This window comes from Mauremys mutica, chromosome 8 (assembly GCF_020497125.1).
Source record: "Mauremys mutica isolate MM-2020 ecotype Southern chromosome 8, ASM2049712v1, whole genome shotgun sequence".
In the NCBI taxonomy this organism is placed as follows: Eukaryota; Metazoa; Chordata; order Testudines; family Geoemydidae; genus Mauremys; species Mauremys mutica.
In genome coordinates, this window is record NC_059079.1 from 106,923,634 (window position 1) to 106,945,982 (window position 22,349).

General features: G+C 51.4%; 1 protein-coding gene and 1 pseudogene across 2 annotated transcripts; both read right to left on the reverse strand.

Moving 5' to 3' along the window:
* Nucleotides 1-1,259: 1,259 nt before the first annotated feature.
* Nucleotides 1,260-21,081, reverse strand: FAXDC2 (fatty acid hydroxylase domain containing 2). 2 transcript variants are annotated; one of them, XM_045028373.1, is made up of 10 exons: nt 20,975-21,081; nt 15,138-15,203; nt 12,858-12,905; nt 10,182-10,273; nt 9,979-10,082; nt 8,927-9,048; nt 6,387-6,592; nt 5,460-5,565; nt 4,515-4,681; nt 1,260-3,147 (listed from the first exon to the last, which is right to left on the reverse strand). In XM_045028373.1, exons 3-10 carry the CDS (start codon nt 12,903-12,905, stop codon nt 2,991-2,993), a joined length of 1,002 nt encoding a protein of 333 aa, XP_044884308.1. In that variant the 5' UTR covers nt 15,138-15,203; nt 20,975-21,081; the 3' UTR covers nt 1,260-2,990. The 2 variants fall into 2 exon arrangements, with proteins under 2 accessions (XP_044884308.1, XP_044884309.1); XM_045028374.1 differs by having other exon boundaries at nt 20,925-20,996.
* LOC123376332 lies at nt 20,073-22,293 on the reverse strand (annotated as a pseudogene).
* Nucleotides 22,294-22,349: the final 56 nt, after the last annotated feature.

The following is a 22,349-nucleotide window of genomic DNA, read 5'->3' on the forward strand; positions in this document are numbered from 1 at the left end:
GGAATACGTATCTAGGTGCTGCTGCTCTGTCTGCTCCTCGTGGCTTGTTTCCCCCTCCCGGTGGTTATCTGTAATTGTTGGATTCTGTCCAGGTTCTGTATTCACTCACTGCTTCTGATTGGTTGACTGTACTGTAACAAATGACATATTAACCTCAAAACTCTGCCATACTTCTGTACACGTACAATACGACAATGCGGAGGGGAGCCTTTTAGCTGTTAATGCCTTTCTGATCTATATTTTGTTTTATCAAGCAAAAACACACACAAATCTGTAAATGTAGCAAATTGTTTGCAATGCTCTATATTCTGTGTGTCTCTCTTCTCCGAGACTTTGGGTTGTCTGCTCACTTTCTTTTGGAATCAACGTTAGGCTCTTACTAAGGAGAGGGTTGCTACACTTGATGTTAAATGCCTCACTGACTTTTTAGTTTTAATTTCCAATTCCTATAATAATAGAGGAGAGTGGGTTTTTTTTGGAAAACAGTTTCATCTCTGATGTGGATTGGGTGGAGTGACTTTTTTAAAAAAAAAAAAATTCTAGGGGTAACGTTTCAAAGAATCGTTTACATCTTCACTTTCTGAAGACACTTGAACATAGGACCGACGTATCTGTGACAAGCACACCCTATGGTTGGAAGCTCTCGGAGCGTGAAAGGGCATGGGCTTAAACCTATCCATTTTGGTTTTTATAGACACTTTAATGTCAAAAGTCAGATGTATTTCAACTAACACCCCAACCCCTCCTCTTTATTCCTCAGTGGTACATTCCCACTTCTCATCACCTCCAGAATATCAGTCTTGTACAATAGGTTGGCTTGTACCAATTATATCCCTGGGAGAGGGGGGCTTGGTATCGTTTCATCCATTGGAGTCTTCCTGGCATAGTGTTGTGTGCCTGTGGGAAAGGATGGCCGAACTCTCCTCCCTTTCCAACCCCAGCCTTGGTTGGTCCCTGCGGAATGTACTATCATTGGGGTTGGAACCCCAGCCTAGGGAATTCCGACTCGGAAATTGACACTGAGCTTTTAACTGGAAGTGGTTGGAGCAGGGAAGGTTTTCCAGTGTCAGTTCTCACTCTGAACTGCTCAAAGCTGTGTGGATAACCTGCCTTTCAATAAAGAGCCAGTGTTTCTGTCTAGATGCCCAATCACTCAGCCAGAACAAAAGGGGTTATTAGTTTGATCTGGCTGCCCTTCCCAACCAGGCTCTGTCTGTCCCAACCGCATCCCTCTACTCCCAAAAACAAAAGACAAAAAGTGTTTTGCAACCTTCTTCAGCTGCGTTTTATTGTAGAGACAAATTTAAAATGACTTATCAGACCACTTATCACGGGGGAGGAAAATCTTGTTAATACGACCCACTCTGTGATCCATCTTCTGTTGATAGTACATAATCTTGACTTGTGTGCTAGGATCATCATCCCATTTAAAAGGAAAAGAAAAACAACCACAACAAAAAAAATGTAAAATACTTGAACGAGAGCTTGTATTATAACATTAATATTATTCAGAGTATCTGCTTTCTAGGCTGATGTGATTCATTATTCTAGTAATGCTTTAGTCCTTTGTAATTTGTGGTAATTATGCTTTTTCCTTTTTAATACAAAAAAATGTATAAAAATAAAAACCTCAAAAGACAGTGTGGTATGGACTGTCCTGTCCCTGCAACCTTCCTTACTCTCTCCTCAGTCATTCTCTGGGGTCTAAGGGTCTGAGCGACAGATCAGACACGTCTCATGTGGAATGAATACTCGTGAAGTTGAGAGACGGATGGCACCTGACCAGTACGCTGCAGCCAGGCACTCTACAAGCTCTCCGCAGAAGAGCTCTTGTAGGACTGCTTAGTTCAACCCAGTGCACTCTTCCCTTGCTTGTTCCAGCCCCGGGCCCCCATACTGCTCTGCCAACACACCTCAGTCCTGACTTGCAGCGCTCGCCGCTCCCAGTGCACCATGTGATACTTTCAGTTGTGTCTAATTGTGTCGTGGTTTTCTGACTGGGAGGCCATTTTCTTTAAGGGTTTTGCAGTTCTCCCTCCCAAACAGCTCAGGAGAACAGTGATGGCGGGGAGCTCTTCCATCACGTATGACTTTATGCAATCCTAGGGGTTTCCCTCTGCCTGCTTTGCTGTGCTGGAAGTGAGGTGAGTGTCGGTGGGGTGGAGCGGTCAGTCCATACTGGCTGTGCTAATGAGACTTCAGCTCCAGAGCCTCCCTCCTGGAAAGTTCCCTTAGTGACTTGCATTTTGGTTTCACCCTCTGTATTAATTGTTAAAACAATAAAACCTACTCAGTGCTCCCAGTAACGTAGCACGGTACCATGTGGGGGTAGCTTCTGCCTGACCCTCGCTGTTGATCAGCGATGGTTTAAAGCTTGACGCCCTTATGTCATAGGTGTGGGGAATAACTCTACTGTGGGAAGTTGAGCTCTCAGGGCTGATGGTGCTGGCAAAGTGGTTACGAAGGGCCACGTTGCGTCAACAAGTGTTTCCATGGGGTGTTCAGGTTGATCCTCCCAGGCCCAGAGTGCTGGGGTGAGATCAGGCCAGGCTGAATGTCTGGAGCGCAGTGCTCGTGAATTCCCCTGCGACTCCCCATGCAGTGCAGGTGAGATGTCCTGGGCCCAAAAGCCTCAAGCAGGAAATGGAGATCTGACAGCAGCCATTTCTGGGGGGCTGGAAGGGAGCCTGCGTGGGGCAGTCTGTGGGCAGCTTGATCCAGGGGACTAAGAAAACCCTACGCTCACTTCAGGAGGCTGCCCAGCTGTAGGGCTGCCGCCTGGAGCTGAGCTCTGCGCTCCGGGCTGGTGGGGCCGGAAGGGAAGCGAGTGCAAATCTCACCGGCAATGGGTTACAGTTCTGCTTCGTCTTTGATACTTAAGATGAACAATAACTTGCTTCTCATTAGAAAATTATTTGGCATAATCATCTTTCCAAGCTCTCGAGAGTCCCCACGTTGTGAGCGTGCCGCAAGCCACGGGGGAGGCGGGTTCACTTGGCTTGCTTGGGCGAGTCGGGAATGGTCTCCGTGAGCGGGGTGAGGCTCAGCAGGATGACGTGCCTCTCGTAGGCCTTGGTTTGCTTGAAGAGCGTGTCTGTTCCGTGCAGGCGGTCCAGCACCCCCAGGACTCCGTAGCACTGATTGAACCTGGCAGGCAAGCAGAAAGGGACCACACGGTACTGGAGGTTACAGGCGAGAAACAAGGTAGGCCATGCAGATCTCTTCCCTTTCACCCCCTCCCACAGCCCGTGTCCCTGGCAGAGCCCTGGCAATCCTGCTTTACTTTTTGTCTCTCCCAGCCTTTGCTTTGCAGCCTGCCCAGGACTCGATGGGGTTTAGCCTAGATCCTGCCCGTTCTGCTACATAGTCACCTAGGAGAGGTGTTGAACCAGGAGTGTTCTCCATCCCCAGGCACTGCGGGCTGCCTTTGCAGCCATCACTAGCCAGGGAGTGGGACTCTACACCAGACAGCCACAACTCCAAGCCACGTGAGCTCCTGAGGTTGCAGAAAGACCAGACTGGCTGTATACACGCCTATGGCCAAGGAAGTTATGAGCTGGCCCTACAGCATTGCTCAACGCCATAGGTTCTGATGTCCCTGGTGAGCCGTGCTCCTAGCATACAGCATGATCAGTGTCCTGGAGAGGTGGGGGTGATGCGCACTGGCTGATACGTCAGGTATCACCCCGTCCATAGGCTGGAACTGAACTGTCGTCCCCGTTCCTGCAGGAAAGGGGAAGCGATGCTAGCCAGCGAGCATGGTCAGGGAACAGAGCACAGCCCTGGGAACTCTACCTGCAGGCCTGACACTGCCTTGCTGTGCTACCTTTGTAAAAAGGTGCTAGTACTTCACCTCCACTGCAGGGGGGGGGGGTAACGATCATGTGTGCATGCAGCACTTTGACCAGGCAAAGCCTGGTTCCTGCGGTATCAGGCTTTTCAGCTGTGGGAATATCTGATTTTTCCATTGCTGTCTTTGGACAGAGAAGGAATTAAGCAGCCAGAAAGATGCTCCACAAAGCATGGTCCTTGATGCCCTAGATCACTGCTAGGAAAGCCCAGGCTATCCCTGCTTCTCTGGAACCTACACGTTCTTTCCTCTGTTTAATCCACCCAAGAAACCTGAGCTCAGGTTCAGCCTTTGGTTTTCTGCTTTGTAGCCGGTTTTCCAGCTTGGCTGACTGCGAAACAGAAAGGAAAAGGTCAGCGATTTGTCTGAAGGTTGCATGGTAGGTCAGTGGTTGAGCTGAGGTAAGGAAGCAGGAACTGCCTGAGGCCCGGTCCTCTGCTCTAACCTCTCTGTGCTTCCTGGTTTACAAAGGGTGAGGAGGCTGGGCACATTCAAGCTGCCTTCAGGTGAGCTAGACTGCGGAGGGGTAGATTGACTAGCAGTCATGTGAGACTGTTTGGTCCTCACAAATGGGCTACGTCCCGTTTCCACCACTGATGGGGTGACCCAGTCTACAGAGCGGGGAGGGAGGGGCAGCTGTACCGATAGTGTCCAGTGACCTTACTTGAGGTGGTGGAAGTCGTGGAATTCCGGCGAGGGGAGGAAAGGCAGGTGGTAGCCGCAGTGCGAGATGGATGTAGCCAGAATAGCAAGGCAGAGCCACACCATGATGGAAGCAACATGGGATCCCAGGATTATTGGACCCACCAGCGAAGGCAACATGTTGGAAAACTGGAATTCAGACACAAGCCCTGCCTCATTAGCATGCACACCCAAACCTTCTGCTCATCAGGCCGCAACTGGTGTCTCCTCCTGTTGCTTGTATTACAGGAGCACCTAGAACCCGGCGCAGCCGTTGCTGAACATGGCACTTGGTTGAAGTGGAATCGTGGGAGTTGAGCATCTTGTGGAGGTGTGATATTAAGTTAGCTAGTGCTGCTGTGGGAGACTCATCGCAGAGTCACTGGGAGTGTTCTGCCAATGCACCTAAGAGACTAGGATAAAGGAGGTGAGAGAGGCCAACTCCCACTGTAACTCAAGTTGCTTTAACATCTCAACTCCCTCTCTCAGGTTTTGCTGCTTACCCCCTGGCACGTGTGTCTGGCTGGGACAGTTCATGATGAAGCAGCCAGCGTTGGTCACTTGGACCTTCCCTAGTCTATGCAGCAAGATCTTCCATCAGCTCAAGGAGGCCCCATTCCATCGTGCTCAAACCTGCTGGAGGACCTGGCTCCCAAACGGTTTGTCTGACAGTAGATTGACCCTGTTTTACCTGGCTCTACCCTATGAGTTTGCAGTCCCAGTGCAAAGAGCCACCAGACACTGCCACTACAGCAGCTTTTTGGAGACACTGCAAACCCCAGCTTCAGACCCTTTCTGTTGGAGAGGAAGTGTAGCTACTCTTCCCTTCCCCCAAATCCTCACCCAGTGGAAATGCAAAGCCCACAGCCATGAGTCGGGTTTACTTGATAGGCTGCTGGGCAGTGACCCCCCAAGCGTGCCCGCTTACCACGTGCTCGACCGGATGAGCATAGAGGGAGACCACACCAACGGGGGCTGTCCATTCATGGTGCTGCTTGTGTATGCGCTTGTACAGAAGCGGGTGATGAACAAGCCTGCATGGAAAGAACCAGAATGAAGTCTTCAAGTCCAGGCAACCCTGAGACCAGTGTCAGTCTGGGTGCAACCTCAATACTTTTCAAATGTCTAGATTTTCAGAGCAGCCTAGTGAATTAAAGACCAGGCTAGCCGCCAGGACTCGTGAGTCAAGGCAGAACCAGAAATAGAACCCAGGTGTCCTTGGGCAATTTACCTGGCCTGTGTGTATTCCCACAATTGCTTTGTTTGCTGTTACACTGCCTGTCTCTCTTTCTATGAAGTGGGTTTTTTTCCTTTTGACTTTACTCTGCATCTGTTTGGGGTTTTTTGTGTAGTGGTAGCGCTCAGGAGAGTTGGGAGCTGGGCCCCATTGTGCCAGGCGCTGTACACGTGTATAGGAGGTCATGGTCCTTGACAGGGGAGTTCGCAATCTTTTTGGTCTACATATACACAATACACTCTCTGTAGATTTTCTTTGGCCAGTGTATAGTTCCTCCTATAAGCAATAGCTACAGCCGCCTCCTCCCCCAGCTCGGGTGAAGTGCTTTAGATTATAGTTTGCATATAAAATCAACTTGTCCTTTCCCTCTCTTAGCCTGTGGGCCAGTCCATGTCCATCCTCTCACTTTCATAATCTCTGGTTAAACTCGGCCCTTGGTAGCATTATACCACCAAGAGCTCCCAAAGGAAAGGCAGGTGCCACTGACTGGCCAAGGTCAGTGGAGGTGTTTGGTTGAGGGCACAATCGTAATTCAGGACAGAGCGGTTCACATTTCTTAGGGAGCTTGAAGGAGGAAGAAGCAGCCACAGGACAGACTAGTTCTCTTGCCCAGCTCACCGGTGTGAATAGTAGAAGAGAATTTCCTCCACCAGGATAAAGATGGACAGCTCCAGGAGGAACCAGTGAAAGGTGGGGAGTTCCTTGCTGCAGGGCTGTCCCCGCCACTTCATGATGGGGAGCATGAGCATCATCATTGGGAGAGAGATGAAAACCTGATTAAGCAGCACTGTGTGAACAGCCTGCCGCAGCTTCGCTGGGTCCACCTGCAAGAGAGGAGACTAACCATGGAGCCATGCAGCTCTGGGGGGAGGGAACCTTTCCAGGACTCAGGCCTTGGCTGTGGGAAGTTATTCTTGGACCAAGTTTCACATGTAGGCAAATAAACAAGAAGCTGATCTGCCTACAGTTCCGCGCCCTCATTCTGTGTGTTGCTGGCAGCCTAGTGCCTGGCTCTGCTGTGGGCAAAGCACAGAACTGGAGGTGAGGGGCGAGAGGTAGGACTGACCGAAACACACTTTCGGTACCAAGCAGCGGATGAGCCATTGCTCTCTGAGCAGGACACCTCCCCATGCCAGCCTGAGCAGCTCCAAGGCTGGAATTAAAAGTGAGCCCATCTCCTGTGCTTATAGCTCAGCATGGCCACGCTGATATAAGGCACCACTCCTTATTTAAAGGCTTTGTCTTCAGTGCGAAGAAGTGGGTGTTTTATAGCGAGTCAGGAATCTCTCTGTAAAGACACCTTTCGGCAGTGGCAGATACTGACGCGTTGCTCCACCTTGCTTCATGGAGGAGCAATAAAAAAGCTCGGTGCCCTTGTGGATCCCCGATTGAATGGTCTCCCTCCAGCTTTCCCCATGACTTCCTGCTCGCTCCCCTGGGACAAACAGCTGAAGGGCTGTGGCTGAAATTTTCCTTTCTGTAATAAAGACCTTAGTGTACAATCTGATGTCATCTGCCAGGGCCAGGAGTCCGAGTCTGGTGCTACAGGAACATGTCTCCGCTCGCCTGCACCTTCTTTAACCTGCAGCCCCGTGGCTCTAGGAAAGGGGTAGAAACCGTCCCTACCTCTGGTGGTGGTTTCTCTGATGACTTAGTCCCCATGCCCTGTTGATCACTGTGGCCAGGGCCGTGTGCACAATCTGGTTATGCAGCCGTGGGACTGTGAATTGCTTTAAAGGGCTGCCCGACTCCACTCCAGCAATCGAAAGGCCATGGAAAGAACTCTTTAGCCCACACAATTATGAAGAAACCTTCCAAATGTGATATGACTAGCAGCCAGCTGCTGTCTGCCTGGACCTGGCAGTGCCCCGAGGTATGAAACTTGTCCCATTTACCAAACTGGGCTGGTAACACTGGTCTGACAGCATAAGCTTATTAACTGCTGTTCAGGTTAGCAATCAGCTCACGCTGGTGTATGCGTTTGCCTTTTTTGCATGCAGTGAAGAATACTGGGGCATTGGTGCAACTGGCTTGCTGTCAAAGGCAGGGGGAAAAGGAGGAGTTAGTTAGCCGTGGTCTGTGCTTAAAATTTATACCAGAACTGTGCAGGTTAAAGGGGCGGAGGGAGGGGAACATACCCTAGCAATGTGGACAAACCCCCTAATGTTGCCTTAGCTAAGGCTTTGCGGCGAGATGGTGCAGGCTCTTTCTACGCTGGGGGCTAGGCCAACAGAGCTATGCTGCCGTGGGCTCTGTAGTGTAGACGTAGGTTAGGTTGTCTACACTCTATGGAGACTATACAGGCGTAGCAACACCAGCATAACCCCGTCGTGTACCTGTAGCCTATGCTGATGGGAAGGGGTGTTTCGAATGGGGCAGGAACACAGCCTTGCCAAGTGACATTAGTCATATGGACAGAAGCATTCTTCTGTTAACCCAGCTATGTTGACAGTGGGGACTAGGTCACCCTAGTGATGTCTGTCAGGGGTGGGTTTTTTCACACCCCTGACTGCAGCTATGTTGACTCAGACCCCTGAGCACTGTAGCTGAAGTTATGTGGCCCCAAGCCCTGCTGTGTTTGCAGCTAGGTTGAGGGAAGAGTGCTTCTGTCTACCTAGGAACCGCTCCTCAGGTAGGTGAATTACCTACATCAACAGGAAAACCACTTCCCTGGCTGGAGGAAGCATATCTGCTACAGCTCAAGCTTCCACTTGCCTCTATCTGGCATCTCTCCTGGGCTAGCTTAGGCCGCCCTCCCCCACGCACAGCTAGCTGCTGTGGATCGCAGTCTAAGGTGCCTCTCTCCCCAGGAGGTTTGGTGCCTAACTCAGGCTTGGGGAATCATAGTGATTTTTCTCAGCACGTAGCTTGTGTGACACCTCGCTCTTTGGGGGCGCTGAGGGCTAAAGGGCGTCTGTGCCAGGGCTGGGAACTGAGCGCAGATGGCCTGCGGCCTAAGCTTTGCCCTAACCACGGAACCATCCGTCCCCTCTACGTTTTCATGCCATGTAGAATTCTTGCCTTGATTTTTACTTTGCCAGCCCCCAGTATGGAAGAGCGGGAGGGTGCGGGGGGAAGGAGACTGACCGCTCTGCCTCCCCCTAAGAAAACCCAGGTGGTATTCGTCCAGCTCGGCAGGCATGGTGAGAAATACCTACAGGGTCGTTTTTGCCCAACTGAATTCGGTAACGGGTGATGAAATTTGGCTTTCCGGTCACATCCGCCACCATCAGGAGTCCGTTGAAGCACCAGTAAACAAGGCTGGGAACGATGGCCATGCCTGTGGTAGAAGGGGGGAGAGAGATGGGCAGAGACTGCTGAAGAAAGGAGAACCTTTGTCTATCAGAAACGATTGATATTGCCATGGTGCCTGGAGGCCATTAGCAGAGACCAGCGCCCTGTTGAGCTAGGCCTGGGACAGAAATGAGAGTCTCAGAGCAAAGACACCGCTCCTGAATGGGATGAAAGAGCAGGAGAGGAGTGGGGATGAGATTACAGTAATCCAGGCCTGCTCTCAGGCACCTTGTCCCTGCCACCAAGTCATTAGCACCAGGCTGTGTCCTGTAGACATTGCCCCAGGAGGAAACCCGGCTGCAATACAGGTACCACCACTGCTAGAATATGACTAAGGTGTGTAGCCTTATCCTGTATCCCAGGGGTCCCCAGCGCGCTGCCAGCAGGCACCATGGCGCCTGCCAGGGCCTCTAAGTGCGCCCGCGTACTGGCCGGTGGACGAGCATCCGCCGACAAGCTGGGTCATCCAGAGGCATCAGTGCTGACATGCCACCGATTTTCAGCGGCATTTCGGCGATGATGCAACTTGTTGGCGGCGATGCCTATTGACGTTGCCGCTTGTCGGCGGAGTTTCGGTGGATGCTCATCCACTGCCACCGTCCTCTGTGACTCGTCATCTGGCGCCCACCAGATGAAAAAGATTGGGGACCATTGCTCTATCCTTTTGGCAAGAACTACTCCAGTGAGACCTGGGATGTAATTCCACTTTAGCCCAACGAGGGAGGTGGAAACCTTACATCGGTCCTGGATGGTTTGGGGGTTACAAATACTTGCAGGGGAAAGGGTGGCTGGACCCTGACCATTGGGGAGGCATGGGAGGGATTTGGAGGCAATGCACGTCTTTGGTACACAGAGCTGGGGAAGAGCTAGAATCTGGCTTTCCTGCAGCCGAGCTTTGGCATTCAAAACAACTTACCTAGAAAGAAAATTGCCCATTCATTTCCGCCAAGCAAGTGGAGCACTTTCTCCCATTGGGCCTGCCAGAAATCGCCCGAAGCCCCCCAGAACTTCTGCAAGTGCCTGGGGAGAAAAGGCCCAAGGGTTTAGCTTTTCATTGCAAAAATCACATCCGTCTCATCTCCCCACCTGAAATGTTGCTTCTCAAGCTATCGGTCTTACCACGTGACAGAGTTCCTGAAGGCAGCAAACAGCAACAGGCTCGTGCCCAGTATGAAGCCAGTTGTCTTCATGGAGTCCCAGAGCTTCCCCTCCTGAGAGCAGGAAACAGACGCGATTACACCTAAGTACTGGCGTAGCCTGTGTTTTAAATCACAGGAAATCAAGGGACGATCCAGTCCTAGGCTCCCTTGTTTTCTGTCACTAGCACTCGCCTCCACTCTGTTCTGTAAAGTTGTTATCCACCCTGTCAACAAATGCTAGGAGTGTTGGGATGAGGCTCTCTGAATATATGTTAGTGTGTATCTGTGTGGTAAAAGAAATACACGTTAAACTGGATCCAGATAGCAATCGGTCTATGATTTCCTCCCTTCTCGTGTGTCACAGGTCATTATGATGAACAGATAAAACAGCTCAAAACAGAAACACTCATTAGGCTTCCATAATTAAATAACATTAGTTGCCCTACGCGTCTCCTCTCTTAGCAATGCCACAGGATGGGCAACAACAAGAGATGTTTAATCCCTTACAACAGGCTGGATGCAGCTGTGTGGTGTAAGGAACAGGCCCGAGTCCCCCTTCCTTCAGTGCTATGCCCCTGGCTTTCTCTCCAGCATCAGCCTCTCATACTCCTGCTCCAGGATGCCTAGGAACTGACTATCTGGAATTGGATAGGATTTAGGTTATTTGCCCTGAAGACCCCTAAGTGAACAGGTGTTAGCCCTTGTCGGTCCACGGGGCTAGTCAAAGTTTGAGGTCCTGTGGGTGGTTGCGGCTGGCAGTCAAACTTGACGATTGCACTGGGTATTTTCTTTGACACAATCTTGTTTATTGACCAGGAATCTACAGCGTCCTGCTGCTGTGAACGGAGGAGGAACCAAGCACAAAAGGAGCAGTTTCTTTGCTTACAGCCCTAAGCTGCTCTCAGCTTACAGCCCTGAACCTGAGCTGTTCTCTAGGCTTTGTGCAGGGCCGCGCCATGCTTGGCTTTCGTGCAGTCTGCCTTGCTCTGAGTCTCGGGTGCTTGGCTCCACCCTATTTTCTTCTTTCCACCCACCCAAACAATACCCAGTGGAACCCTCTGTTCGCAGGGCGCTAATTTCTGGGCAGACTCCATTATGCCTTGGTTTAGGTGAGGCCCTTAACTCTCCTTACTCTGTATCTTAAAACCAAGGGAGCACAGTCACAGCTATCAACTTCAGTGAGGGTTTAACTAACCCCTACCAAGCTTTAACCCAGCTCATACCAGGCTCAAACTAGATCAATCAGCCCGTTCGCCGGGCCGTGGGAGAAGACCCTTTAAAGGAGCCCTGCTGTGAGTTTTTTCAAAATTTCAGAACCCTACGATCTTGTATCAGAAATCAAAGCCCTTGGCTCTCAGCACTAACACACTATTGCCCTTAACTATATCCTAGTTCACACTGCACATGCTTTAGAAGATGGTTACGGTACCCAGTGCAGATTTAGGGCGTTCTAATATGACGGTAATCTGGCTTCATCTCAGACAAAAGGTGGGATTTACATAGCAGCTGCTTGAAAAACTCTGCTGAAGCCAACCTCCTCCAGGGGGCTGAATCCAGTGCGGTGCAAGCTTCGAGGTAGATAGAACAATGCTTCAGTCTTCCTGTGTGCCTTCCAGCTATTGATCTTAAAACGTTCCCTAGGCTAATGTATAAACCCTCACAAGACTCCCTAAAGTAACTGTCTGTTTCAGAGCTGAGGCACAGAAAGTGTAAGTGATTTGCCAAGATTATGCAGCAAGCTAGGGCCTGATCCACAAACGTAACCTATCTTGCACAACTCCCAGTCCTGGGCTTCAATCACAGAAATTCAGCAATTTGTGTATCTATATTAAGAGGCTCTTTGACAAGAAACTGCCTTGTTTAATCGCTGCCCCTTTATCATGCATATCAAAGGAGCCAGCAATCACATTTAACAGAACCACTCCACAGTAGGAGCGTAGATCGGCATCCGCTATGGAATCTGTCAAGCTGCCATCGTGGGGAAGATTTCTTTGTTGGTCTAACCCATATCAGCACCAGGTTCTTCCTTTTGCTAAGTTCTCTAGGGCTTTGCCCTGTCCAGGGGTAAATGACAAGCCACAGGGCAGAGACTGTTCACTTAGCATCACCAAGAGCCAGTGGTGAGCTGGAGCCGGTTCCCACAGGTTCTCAAGAACCGGTTGCTAAAATTAGACCTCTGTGGAGAACTGGTTGTTAAAGGGCCAGGAGGTGGGCAAAGAACTCCGGTCCGCGGGCTGGACCATCCTGTTGCTCCCAGGATTCCCAGCTGGGGAGGCTGAGGCTCTCCTGGCCCTTCCCCTGCTTCCCACCAGCTGGGCAGCTCAGCTGAGCTCCAGAGACGTCCTGCTGCCACTTTTTGAATGGCCCAGCAAGGTGTGTGTGTGTGTGGGGCTGCTGCTAGCTCCAGGGCTGGCCAGAGGGGAGGGGAGGGGGCAAGTGGGGCAATTGGCCCAGGCCCTGCAGGGCCCTCCAGCCCCATGAGGATCTCTCCCCTGGCCCCTCCCCCGCCCCCCCTTAAATCATAACTTTTTATAGGGAACCGGTTGTTAAGATTTTGGCAGCTCATCACTGCCAAGAGCCAATCACAGAGCTCCAAAGCACCCAGCATCAGCTACTCTATAACATTTCAGTTGAGAAATCAGCTTTGAGTCTTTACCTGCTTCTGCCGTGAGCCCACCGTGGAATATGCAGCATCTCCCTTCATCTAAAATAATAAATGATGCGAGTGAGTGAATGGGGAGCTGTAAAGAAAAGGGGGAGGGGGGGGAAGCAGCCCTGGAGGAAGTTTTCACAGGTTATGATACAGCTCTCTGCCGGGGGCCTGACTGGTCTGGAATGTGCTGTGGTCAGTGGCTGTCCCAGGCCTTCGGGACACAAACATTGTAAATCACTGGGGCAAGGGATTAAAATTCTAGCTCACCCTGTGCCCTTAAATTACAGCCCCCAGGGCAGGTGTGGGCAAACTATGGCCCGTGGGTCACATCCAGCCCGTGGGACGGTCCTGCCTGGCCCTTGAGCTCCTGGCTGCGGTGGCTAGTCCCTGGCCCCTCCCCTGCTGTCCCCCGTCCCCCACTGCCATGCCGGCGGTGCTCTGGGAGGCGTGGCAGCCTGTCTCGCTCCGGCCAGCTGGTGCGGCTGCCAGATATGCTTCTCTGAGCAGGATGGTAAGGAGTCCAGGGGGGTGGAGGGTCCTGGGGGGCAGTCAGGGAACGGGGGGGGGGCATTGGATAAGGGGCAGGGAGCAGGGGTGGTTGGATGGGGTGGAGGTTCTAGTGGGGGCAGTGGTCAGGGGATGGGGAACAGAGGGGTTGGATAAACTTGGGGTCCTGGGGGCGGCCTATTGTGGGTGGGGGTGTGGATAGGGTCAGGGGATGGGGAATGGGGGGGTTGGATAAACTTGGGGTCCTGGGGGGGGCCTATCATGGGTGGGGGTGTGGATGGGGTCAGGGGATGGGGAATGGGGGGGGTGGATAAACTTGGGGTCCTGGGGTGCCTATCATGGGTGGGGGTGGGGATGGGGAATGGGGGGGTTGGATAGGCATGGGGTCCCGGGGGGCCTGTCAGGGGGTGGGAGTGTGGATAGGGGTTGGGGATGGGGAATGGGGGGGTTGGATAGGCATGGGGTCCCGGGGGGCCTGTCAGGGGGTGGCGGTGTGGATAGGGCTCGGGGCAGTCAGAGAACAAGGAGAAGGGGGGGTTGGACGGGTCGGGGTTTGTCAGGGGGCGGGAAGTGGGAGGGGGCCGAGAGGGGGCAGGGCAGGCTGTTTGGGGAGGCACAGCCTTCCCTACCCGGCCCTCCATACAGTTTTGCAATCGCAATGTGGCCCTCGGGCCAAAAGGTTTGCCCTAGGGGCCTGTGCACCAAACACTGGTAACATGCTAAGGGAGCTTTTCACCTTTAGGTCAGTGGTTCAGATCCAGCCCCGGGGAAATGACTGAAAATCGTTACCAACTGCTGGCTCTTCAGATACCAGCAGAGCAGCTGTCAGCATCATAACCAGCCTGGCCCATAGCTCTAACCATCCCCCTTGCGGACAGGCTCAGCAGAGAAGTCAAGGATTGAATAAAGTCTGAACTACCTTGCGCTCCTAGAGGTCAGGTGCTGGCGTGGGGAACCTTGTACTTCTGGTGCATGTGCAGCGTCTACTGCAGGCCTAACCTGGGGAGTTTTCATCTCCTGGATGGCCAACCTTTCCCACAACAAATTTACTTACACAAAATATTCCTTACTGAGTCTTCATCAGTGTTCAACTAAGACAATATAACACCCAATACCCAGAAGCCACGAGCCAGATTCTGCCCTTGGTTAAACCCTGGCCACCCCAGGGATATTAATGGGATTGCATGGCTGGAACGAAGGGCAGAGTTTGACTCCTGGTTCTTTTAGAACTAAGCAATGTAGCCAAGAAAAAGGCCTTATTCTTTACTAGGTCTTCTGGTGGACCTTCCATTCTTTACTGTGGCAGAACCCCACTGCAGTCACCTTCATAGGAGCTTTGCTGGACATACAAGATGAGTGCACAATAACCCCTCTAAATGGCATTCTCCAAAATACCAACACAAGCCACTACCAAAGAACGCAGCAGCAGAGCTTTGTCTGTTTATGAGGCAAGAACAGCCAGTGCCTCAGTAAAAGTCGAAACACAATAGTCAGTCTGTGTTCAGGGCCCAGCCAAAGTCACTGGTTTAGTACAGAGGGTTCTGTACAGCTCCTCAGCTCAGTGCCTTTGTTCCTGGATCTGGCCAGCCAAGTCCCATTAGCAAAAGCTGGAGCAATACCCACCCCCGAGATCCGCAGGGAGAGCTCTTAAGAGAGGAGTTCAGCTGGAATCGGCTGTGACACGCTGACTCCTTTACGGTAGGAGCACACCGGCTGTATTACATAGAGCACCGAGTACTGACACAATAAATCATTCAGAAGGTGGTGGTGCATTACCTTTATGATGCTAATATTCCCTTTGCTGGGAGCTGCTTTTGTAGAGTTTCCAGGTAAAGGACCACGCTGCCAACAAGCACAAAAATCACCCCGTTAGCTTGGCAACAACATTTCAGCTTTGAAATTGTAAATCTTAAATGCCCTTTTTTTTTTTTTTTTCTTTTTTTTTTTTTTCCCCCTTAAAGCTCGTTAGTATTTTAGCTCAGAAGGTTTATAGTCCAAAATCAGATGCACTTCTCTGCCTGGGGTGTTATCTACCAACAGGTTACAAAGGGAAGGGCTGATTCTCAGAGCTGCTGCATGCCCACAGCTCCAAATGGTTTCAGTGGGAGCTTCAGCCGCCCAGCACCACTGAAATCCGGCCTTAAATGACTTGCCAGGTGCCTGTGATGGGGGTGGGACCAGAATCCAGCAATTCTAACTTGCAGCCTCTTAGCTGGAGCACAAGGGTATGTGCTGGCTGTGCTGAACATTAACAAACGGGGGGGAACCAGCCATTTTAAAAGTCAGAATTGCAAACGGATTGCGCTAGCTCTGACGTGCTGATCCAAAAGAGGAAGCTGTTTAGATTTTAAACTAGTGTCTTTGTCCCGTTTGCTAGCCTCTGCCTCCTGGACTCAAACTGCCCCCTCCCTCCTGAGCCGTGGGGCGCTATTCTTTCCAACCTGTGCAAACCTCCACACGCTGTTTGTTTCCAACTGGCAGCCTCGTTTGCTAGCTAGGGCTCTTCTGAAAAAAGAAAATGACTTTTGATTCTAATGGTTCTGATAAACACACTAAATGGTTGGTATCTCAGACTACCAAACAGAAGGATCCTGCTGTCCTGAGAATAACAAGTGTAAAGATCTTTATTGCAGGCAAAAGGCCCTTTGCCCTTTGTAATGTACTTAGCAAGCCACATTGCGCTGTTCTGCTTCATCCCAATATAACCCCATTATCACTGCGATGTTATCTAGCTGTACAGCTGCACGCACGGGCCTTAGTGAAACAGCTTGTACAATAAGTAGCTTATGCTTAAAAAGGCAATTTCTTTTTGAGACTTCACTTCATCGCTGTGCCGTTTATACAAGAAAATGGTCAAAGAAACCAAACCCTTTTGAAATGGCTGCGCCATGAAGAACATATTAACTGAAACTGTTCTCCTAGGACAGTATCGAATTAGCCCAATGGCCTTTTGTGACTGAGTAGAGGCCTGAGCATTGCTCAGATGCTACGGGGATGGGCAACGTTATAAGGTCCTAGAGAGCTAGGTGTATTTAAAAGGGAGCACCTCACTGCTCTGACCTGACGCACAACAGCCTGCTAGAGAGCTGGTGCTTGAGAATACGGCTTCTATATTGATCCAGTGGCTCAAATCCCCTTGGAACTGTGTCTCCAACAAGTCAGAAGGCTGGAATGATTGCAAGATGGCGTCGAGTCCTTGGCAGGAGGCAGCAGGATTGCCCAATGCCATCTCATCTCTTGCGCTTTTGGGGAACTGTTAAAATAACCATTGGTATGGCTCACGGCCGGGTCCTGTCCTGCCCTGTAATCAAATTATAGCGTTCCTCTTTGACTTAAGGGCACCATGAGATCAAGTATTACATTTAAAGGCAAAAGCCAAATTTAGCTCGTGCCTGTTCTGCTCCCAGCACCACACTACATAGCATTTTTGCTGAGATGGCCCCGGATGCACCTACTAAACAGTGACGTATGTCACTAAGCTGGGGCTTTTCCACTAAACAAAGAAATAATGAAGCCACTGGACGCTGAATTTCCACTGGCTTATAGCCCAGGCAGTAGTCAAGCAACCAAACATTAGCCCGCTCAGCTGGCTGCAGTCATAGCAGAGTCTGACATGAAATGAGATGCCTGGAACTGATTCTGGTTAATTTTTTTAAATCTGCCTTTTAAAGTAATTTTTACAAAGCATTTGAAACTGTTATTAAAACCAAACCAGTCCCAGGCAGGAGCACCAAGGCCTCACCCCCCCCGAAGTAAAATACTGGCACAGCCCGGGCTTCAATTCAGCTAGCGCTGGCTGGAGCCAGAGCTCCAGTAAATATTTTCAAACATGCAAGGCAGAAGCCATGGTGTCCCTCCCCATTCCACATGGGGCTGAAGCCCAAGGCTCCCTCCCTGCAGCAGATGCCTGTAGCCCCACCATCCTGGCGCAGGGCAGAAGCCCTGAGCCCCTGCCCACACAGGCTTTTGGGCAGGGAGTGCGGGGGGGGGGGGAAGGCGTGTCTCTGGGAAATATGAGAGTTTAAGCTATGAGCATAGGCATGTCTAATGATCACATGTCAAACTTAAAAAAAAAACAGTCTACAAACCATTCAATAATCTAAATAAGTATTCCTGCAAAGTGGGTCTGGATTTCTACAACAGCCATTTATGGACCATAATAATAATTGGAGATTTTGTACCAATCTCCTAGACCTGGGAGCGACCTTGAAAGGTCATTGAGTCCAGCCCCCTGCCTTCACTAGCAGGACCTAGTACTGATTTTTGCCCCAGATCCCTAAGTGGCCCCCTCAAGGATTGAACTCACAACTCTGGGTTTAGCAGGCCACTGCTCAAACCACTGAACTATCCCTCCCCCAGCAAGAAATCTATATTAACAGAATTTACCATTCCAGCCACTGAAAGCGGCCCACGCATCCAGTTTGTGTATGAAAAGTGTTACAAAATAGGAGGGTGCAATTCTTTGCAGGCACAGGGACACCCACGAGACTTTCCTGGCCTGGAATTGCAGCAGGTGTTTTGGTGGCAGAATGACGTGCGTGGCTTTGCCTTCTAGTTTGTGCTTTTTAGGTTCTCATACTGCAGCACCTCTGGCCCATCTGAGCACCTGCTTACTCACAGCAGCCCCTAAGTCTCTGCTCACAGCCATCTCGCTTCCAAGCCTCTTGCACTGGCTGTGGAAGGAAGCAGCCAGAGAGAGAGAAAAGTGGGTCCTTCTCAATGGGGTGGGGTGGATGAGATGGAACAGCGCCCCCGCCCCGCCCCAATGATAGTCCTCTAAGGGTCATCCAGACTCAGCTTTGCAGTTCAAGGGCGCAGGCCTGATCAGCAGCTTCCCTTCATTCTGCAAGCCCTTGCAAAGAGCACCACAGAAGGCAAAGGGCAGCTGCTATCAGTCAGCTGAGCTCAGCAGATACTGCAGCATTGGTTAGCCAAATCCAAACCCACTGCAGTGAAACCGACAGTAAACTCAAGCCGAGACTTAAATACGCTGAACATTTCCTGAGCTCAACAGAGTCTCGGCCCCAGCCCCTCCAGAGCAGGCTAGCGTTCTTCTCACACCATACACACAATTTTGGTCCAGTCCTCATATGCCACTGGCTGGCACTGCCACAGCAAAAAGCATCTCCGGGGGTGGGGCAGGGGTTGTGCGTCCATGAGACATGCTTTAGCTGAAAGCTAACTCCCATGTTGGTGGGATTCATTAGGCAGGACATTCCTAGCCCCTAGGTCCCATGAGGCTGGAGTTGCGACACCACTACAATCAGAGCAGAGACAAGTGAGTGCCCATCAGGCGGGCGAGCCAGCGGGACCGGTCTGTTTGGGTGGAAAGAGAAGCAGAGAGGCATTGGCACTAGTCAGACAGGATCAGCTCTGCTCATTTCTGTGTCCAACTCAGGGCCGCCCAGAGGATTCAGGGGGCTGGGGCAAAGTGGGGGAGCTGCAGGGCTTGTACTCACCTGGCGGCAGGCCGGGTCTTTGGCGGCATTTTGGCAGCGGGGGGGACCCTTCAGTCGCGCTGCCCCGGCCGCCAAAATGCCGCTGAAGACCCGGAGCGACTGAAGGCCCCCCCACCACCACCACTGAAATGCTGCAAAAGACCCGGACCACCGCCAGGCCAGGGCTCGCGGGGCCCCTGTGGGGCCCGGAGCCTGGGGCAAATTGCTCCACTTGTCCCCCTTTCTGGGCGGCTCTGGTCCATCAGCTGGCAAGGTAGGTGGGCTGGGGAACCGGAGAAGTCAGTGCTTGGAGGGGCTGGGGGAGCTTGTGTGCATAAGGCATCAGTTATGGGCAAACGGAGCACGTGTTGTTCACCAAACATATCCTGCCCCCCCCCTGCCCCTTGTTGCATTTGAGCCGCATTCCCTCCCGGGGAACAGCCCCCCCGTGTCATGTCTGCGCAGCATAAGGAAAAGGCTGGGGACTGGTCTCGCAGAGCTGCAGCCACTCCTGCAGCTGGAGGTGGCCCTGGCGGAGAAGAGGGGGTGGGAAGGTCCCATCCCTCATTTGGACTGTCTATCAGTCAGACATGCAGGTGCCAGCCAGGGAAGGGGCAGCTCCCAGGGAGAGCAAGACAGAATGTATCATCCTTATTTCACGTAGCTGAAGCTTTGCAGAGTCCAGGTGGCAGTGCACGGAGGGAGGCCTGGGGAGTGCCTTGATGTGGAAAGTCGTTCCTGCAAAGTCAATGCTGTGTATTTAATACTCTGACATGCTGGGCTAAAGAATCAGCATCCCCTCCCAGCCAGTGACACTGATGGCTCAGCCAGGGGGACCAGATGTCCCTATCCAGCAGAACTGGCTCGCTTAACCCAATAGCCAACTCTCCAGCTGTTGACTCTCCCCAGGACACCCTTCAGGAGTGGCTTCTTGGAATTCCCATCTCCAGATTCAAACCATCTTGTGCCTTTTCTCCCATCATACCGACCCACATTCACAACAGAACTGCCCCCAACTACAGCATATGCAACTCTTGCCTAGTCCCTGGGCATAGACCCAACGCTGAAATCATGCCAGGTAAAAAGAGATGCCCAGCTGGCTCTGGATGTCTGGTCACCCCAACTGCAATGCCAAGTTCTGGTGCGCAGGAAGTAGAGATACAGGCAGAGCTTCAGTCTTCGGGACAGCTGTACTCAGTCCCTTATCTTTGCAGACAATTGGGTTTTTTTCCTTGTACATCTGTCAAGCCATCTTGAACAGAGTGACCTATGCTCAGCCCTGGAGAGTGTCCATGTCTTCCCCGTCAAGGAGGATCTCCGGCATGTATTTATGTGGTGGTTTGAGGGCCTCCAGCAGCTGCATCCTGTTGTGCTGCATCAGCTTGCACCCCATGATCTCAGCGAGCTGGGCAGTCAGGGTATAGCGCTGCAGGCAAACTGCAGGACTGTCCATCACAGACATCCCTGGTTCCATCCAGAAGATCGCAAGGAAATACTGGACGATGTTCTTCACACCGTGCATCTGGATCATGCTCCCTTGGCACTTAGCCTTGCGGTGCTAGCACTCAAATTGCTGCTTCCCGACGATGTTCTTCTCCTGCGGTTGCCAGCTGGTGTCAGCGTGCTGCTCTTGTTGCTGCTCAGCAGCACCCAGGTGGGGAAGAGCTGGGCGGCCAGGAAGCCATGGCAGGCCAGGCACAGGCTCAGCGATACCGGCCGGCAAACTATAGCATCACGGACACTTCTTCAAACACTTATTTTATCAGTTTGATTCTCCCCCCTTTCCCCCAACTTACTGTTAGCAACCTAGGTTCCAACCTGAGGCTGAACAGCTGCCCTCGTCTAATTACACTGAGGCTGCAATTCAACCCTCTTTGCAGACACCAACTGGAGACCCAGCTGTTGCTGGCAGGTGCAGGAGCTGAATAACTGGGCATGTCTGTGGCAATGGATTCACTCCATAACTCAGCTCCATTCCCTTAGCCCTCTCTCCTGACCCCTCTGGCATCAACACAGGCCGCGAGTCAGCTGCTGGAACAACAATCTCACCTGCAAAAAGAGACACCTACGCTCTGTGGCACCACAGGATGCAGCTATAGACTGGCCACCTTGGGGAACCACATACCTGAGAAAACACCTAAAAAGGTGCTCAGTAGACACCCTCTCTTTGCTCACCTCCTGCAGGCTGCCCTGGGTCGCTGGCCAGAGCCCAATCCAGAACTCAATTCCCTGCCTGCCACTGCTGCTGTCGGTCCCTTTATCACATCCTCAGGCAAAGGAGGAGGGAGGTGTGTCTATAAGTGAGCAGCTGATTGTCTCCTCCCAGGCAGGTCATGTGAAGCCAGCATTAGGCCATTACTGGTGCTGGCAACTGTTGTGCCCTTTCACTCAGACAGTTGAAAGAGAGAGGCAGTGTGTGTGTGTGTGATTGAAAGAGAGCGAGTGTGTGATTGAGTGGAGCATGTTCTTCAAGAAGTTTATTTTTGCTGTAAAAGTAATTTAGCTACATCATTCAAAATCTTTTCACTTTTGTTTTCATGTTAGAATCATAGAATATCAGGGTTGGAAGGGATCTCAGGAGGTCAGCTAGTCCAACCCCCAAGTTACACATAAGTTTGTAGATTATGCATATTGCCCCCATCCAGTGCCCTGAGCACAAATATTTAAAACCAGTGCAATTCAAGAGGTCAAAAGTGTATTTATTGGGACCAGGGAGAGTTATTGGGCAATGCAGCTTAAGTCCTTGGCCTCCTGTCTTCACTACAAGTCTGACTCGTAAGGCAGGGATGGTGTCCTTAGCCTCTGTTTGCCAGAAGCTGGGATGGGCAACAGGGAAAGGATCACTTGTTCTGTTCATTCCCTCTGGGGCACCTGGCATTGGCCACTGTCATAAGACAGGATACTGGCTAGCTGAACCTTTGGTCTGCCCCAGTATGGTTATTTTTATGATCTTATGACTGTTTGCTCACATTGCATAAGCAGGACTAGAGAACAATGACTTAAAAGGGCTATAGCATGATATCGGTCCTAGCTATGTAGAAAAGATTAAATTGGGATTTCCTCGTACTTAACAATAGTATTTACACGTAGTGAAGACTGTAGTGTACATGAGAGCACTGGGTAGTGCAGGGCTGGTAAGAAGTAACCTGTGGCAGCCCTCACTTTTAGTATGCAGGTGTGGGCCCAGAAAATGTGACTTATTCCAGCAGATAGTGTGGCAGCTGATCCAAGCTCCAGGAGAGGTGCTGTTATCCATCACCACTTCCTGGCTTTACTGTATGAGGAAGAAAGAGAGACACCACAACACACTTCCACTTAATCCTGCAAGGCAAATAAGCAGCGTCTCAGTTAATGGTGGCTAGAGCTCAGAGAGATCCACAAGTATGAGAATCACAAATGTCCCATCGTCTGTGGCTAATACCCTGTACTCATAACCACACAGACACGTTTCACCCAGCCGTGTTCTGCGGGAGGGACAGCTCTTCAAACTCCATTCCCACATTCCCCCTAGAGGGCCACTTGGTACCTCAGCCACTTGCCGTGACTTTAT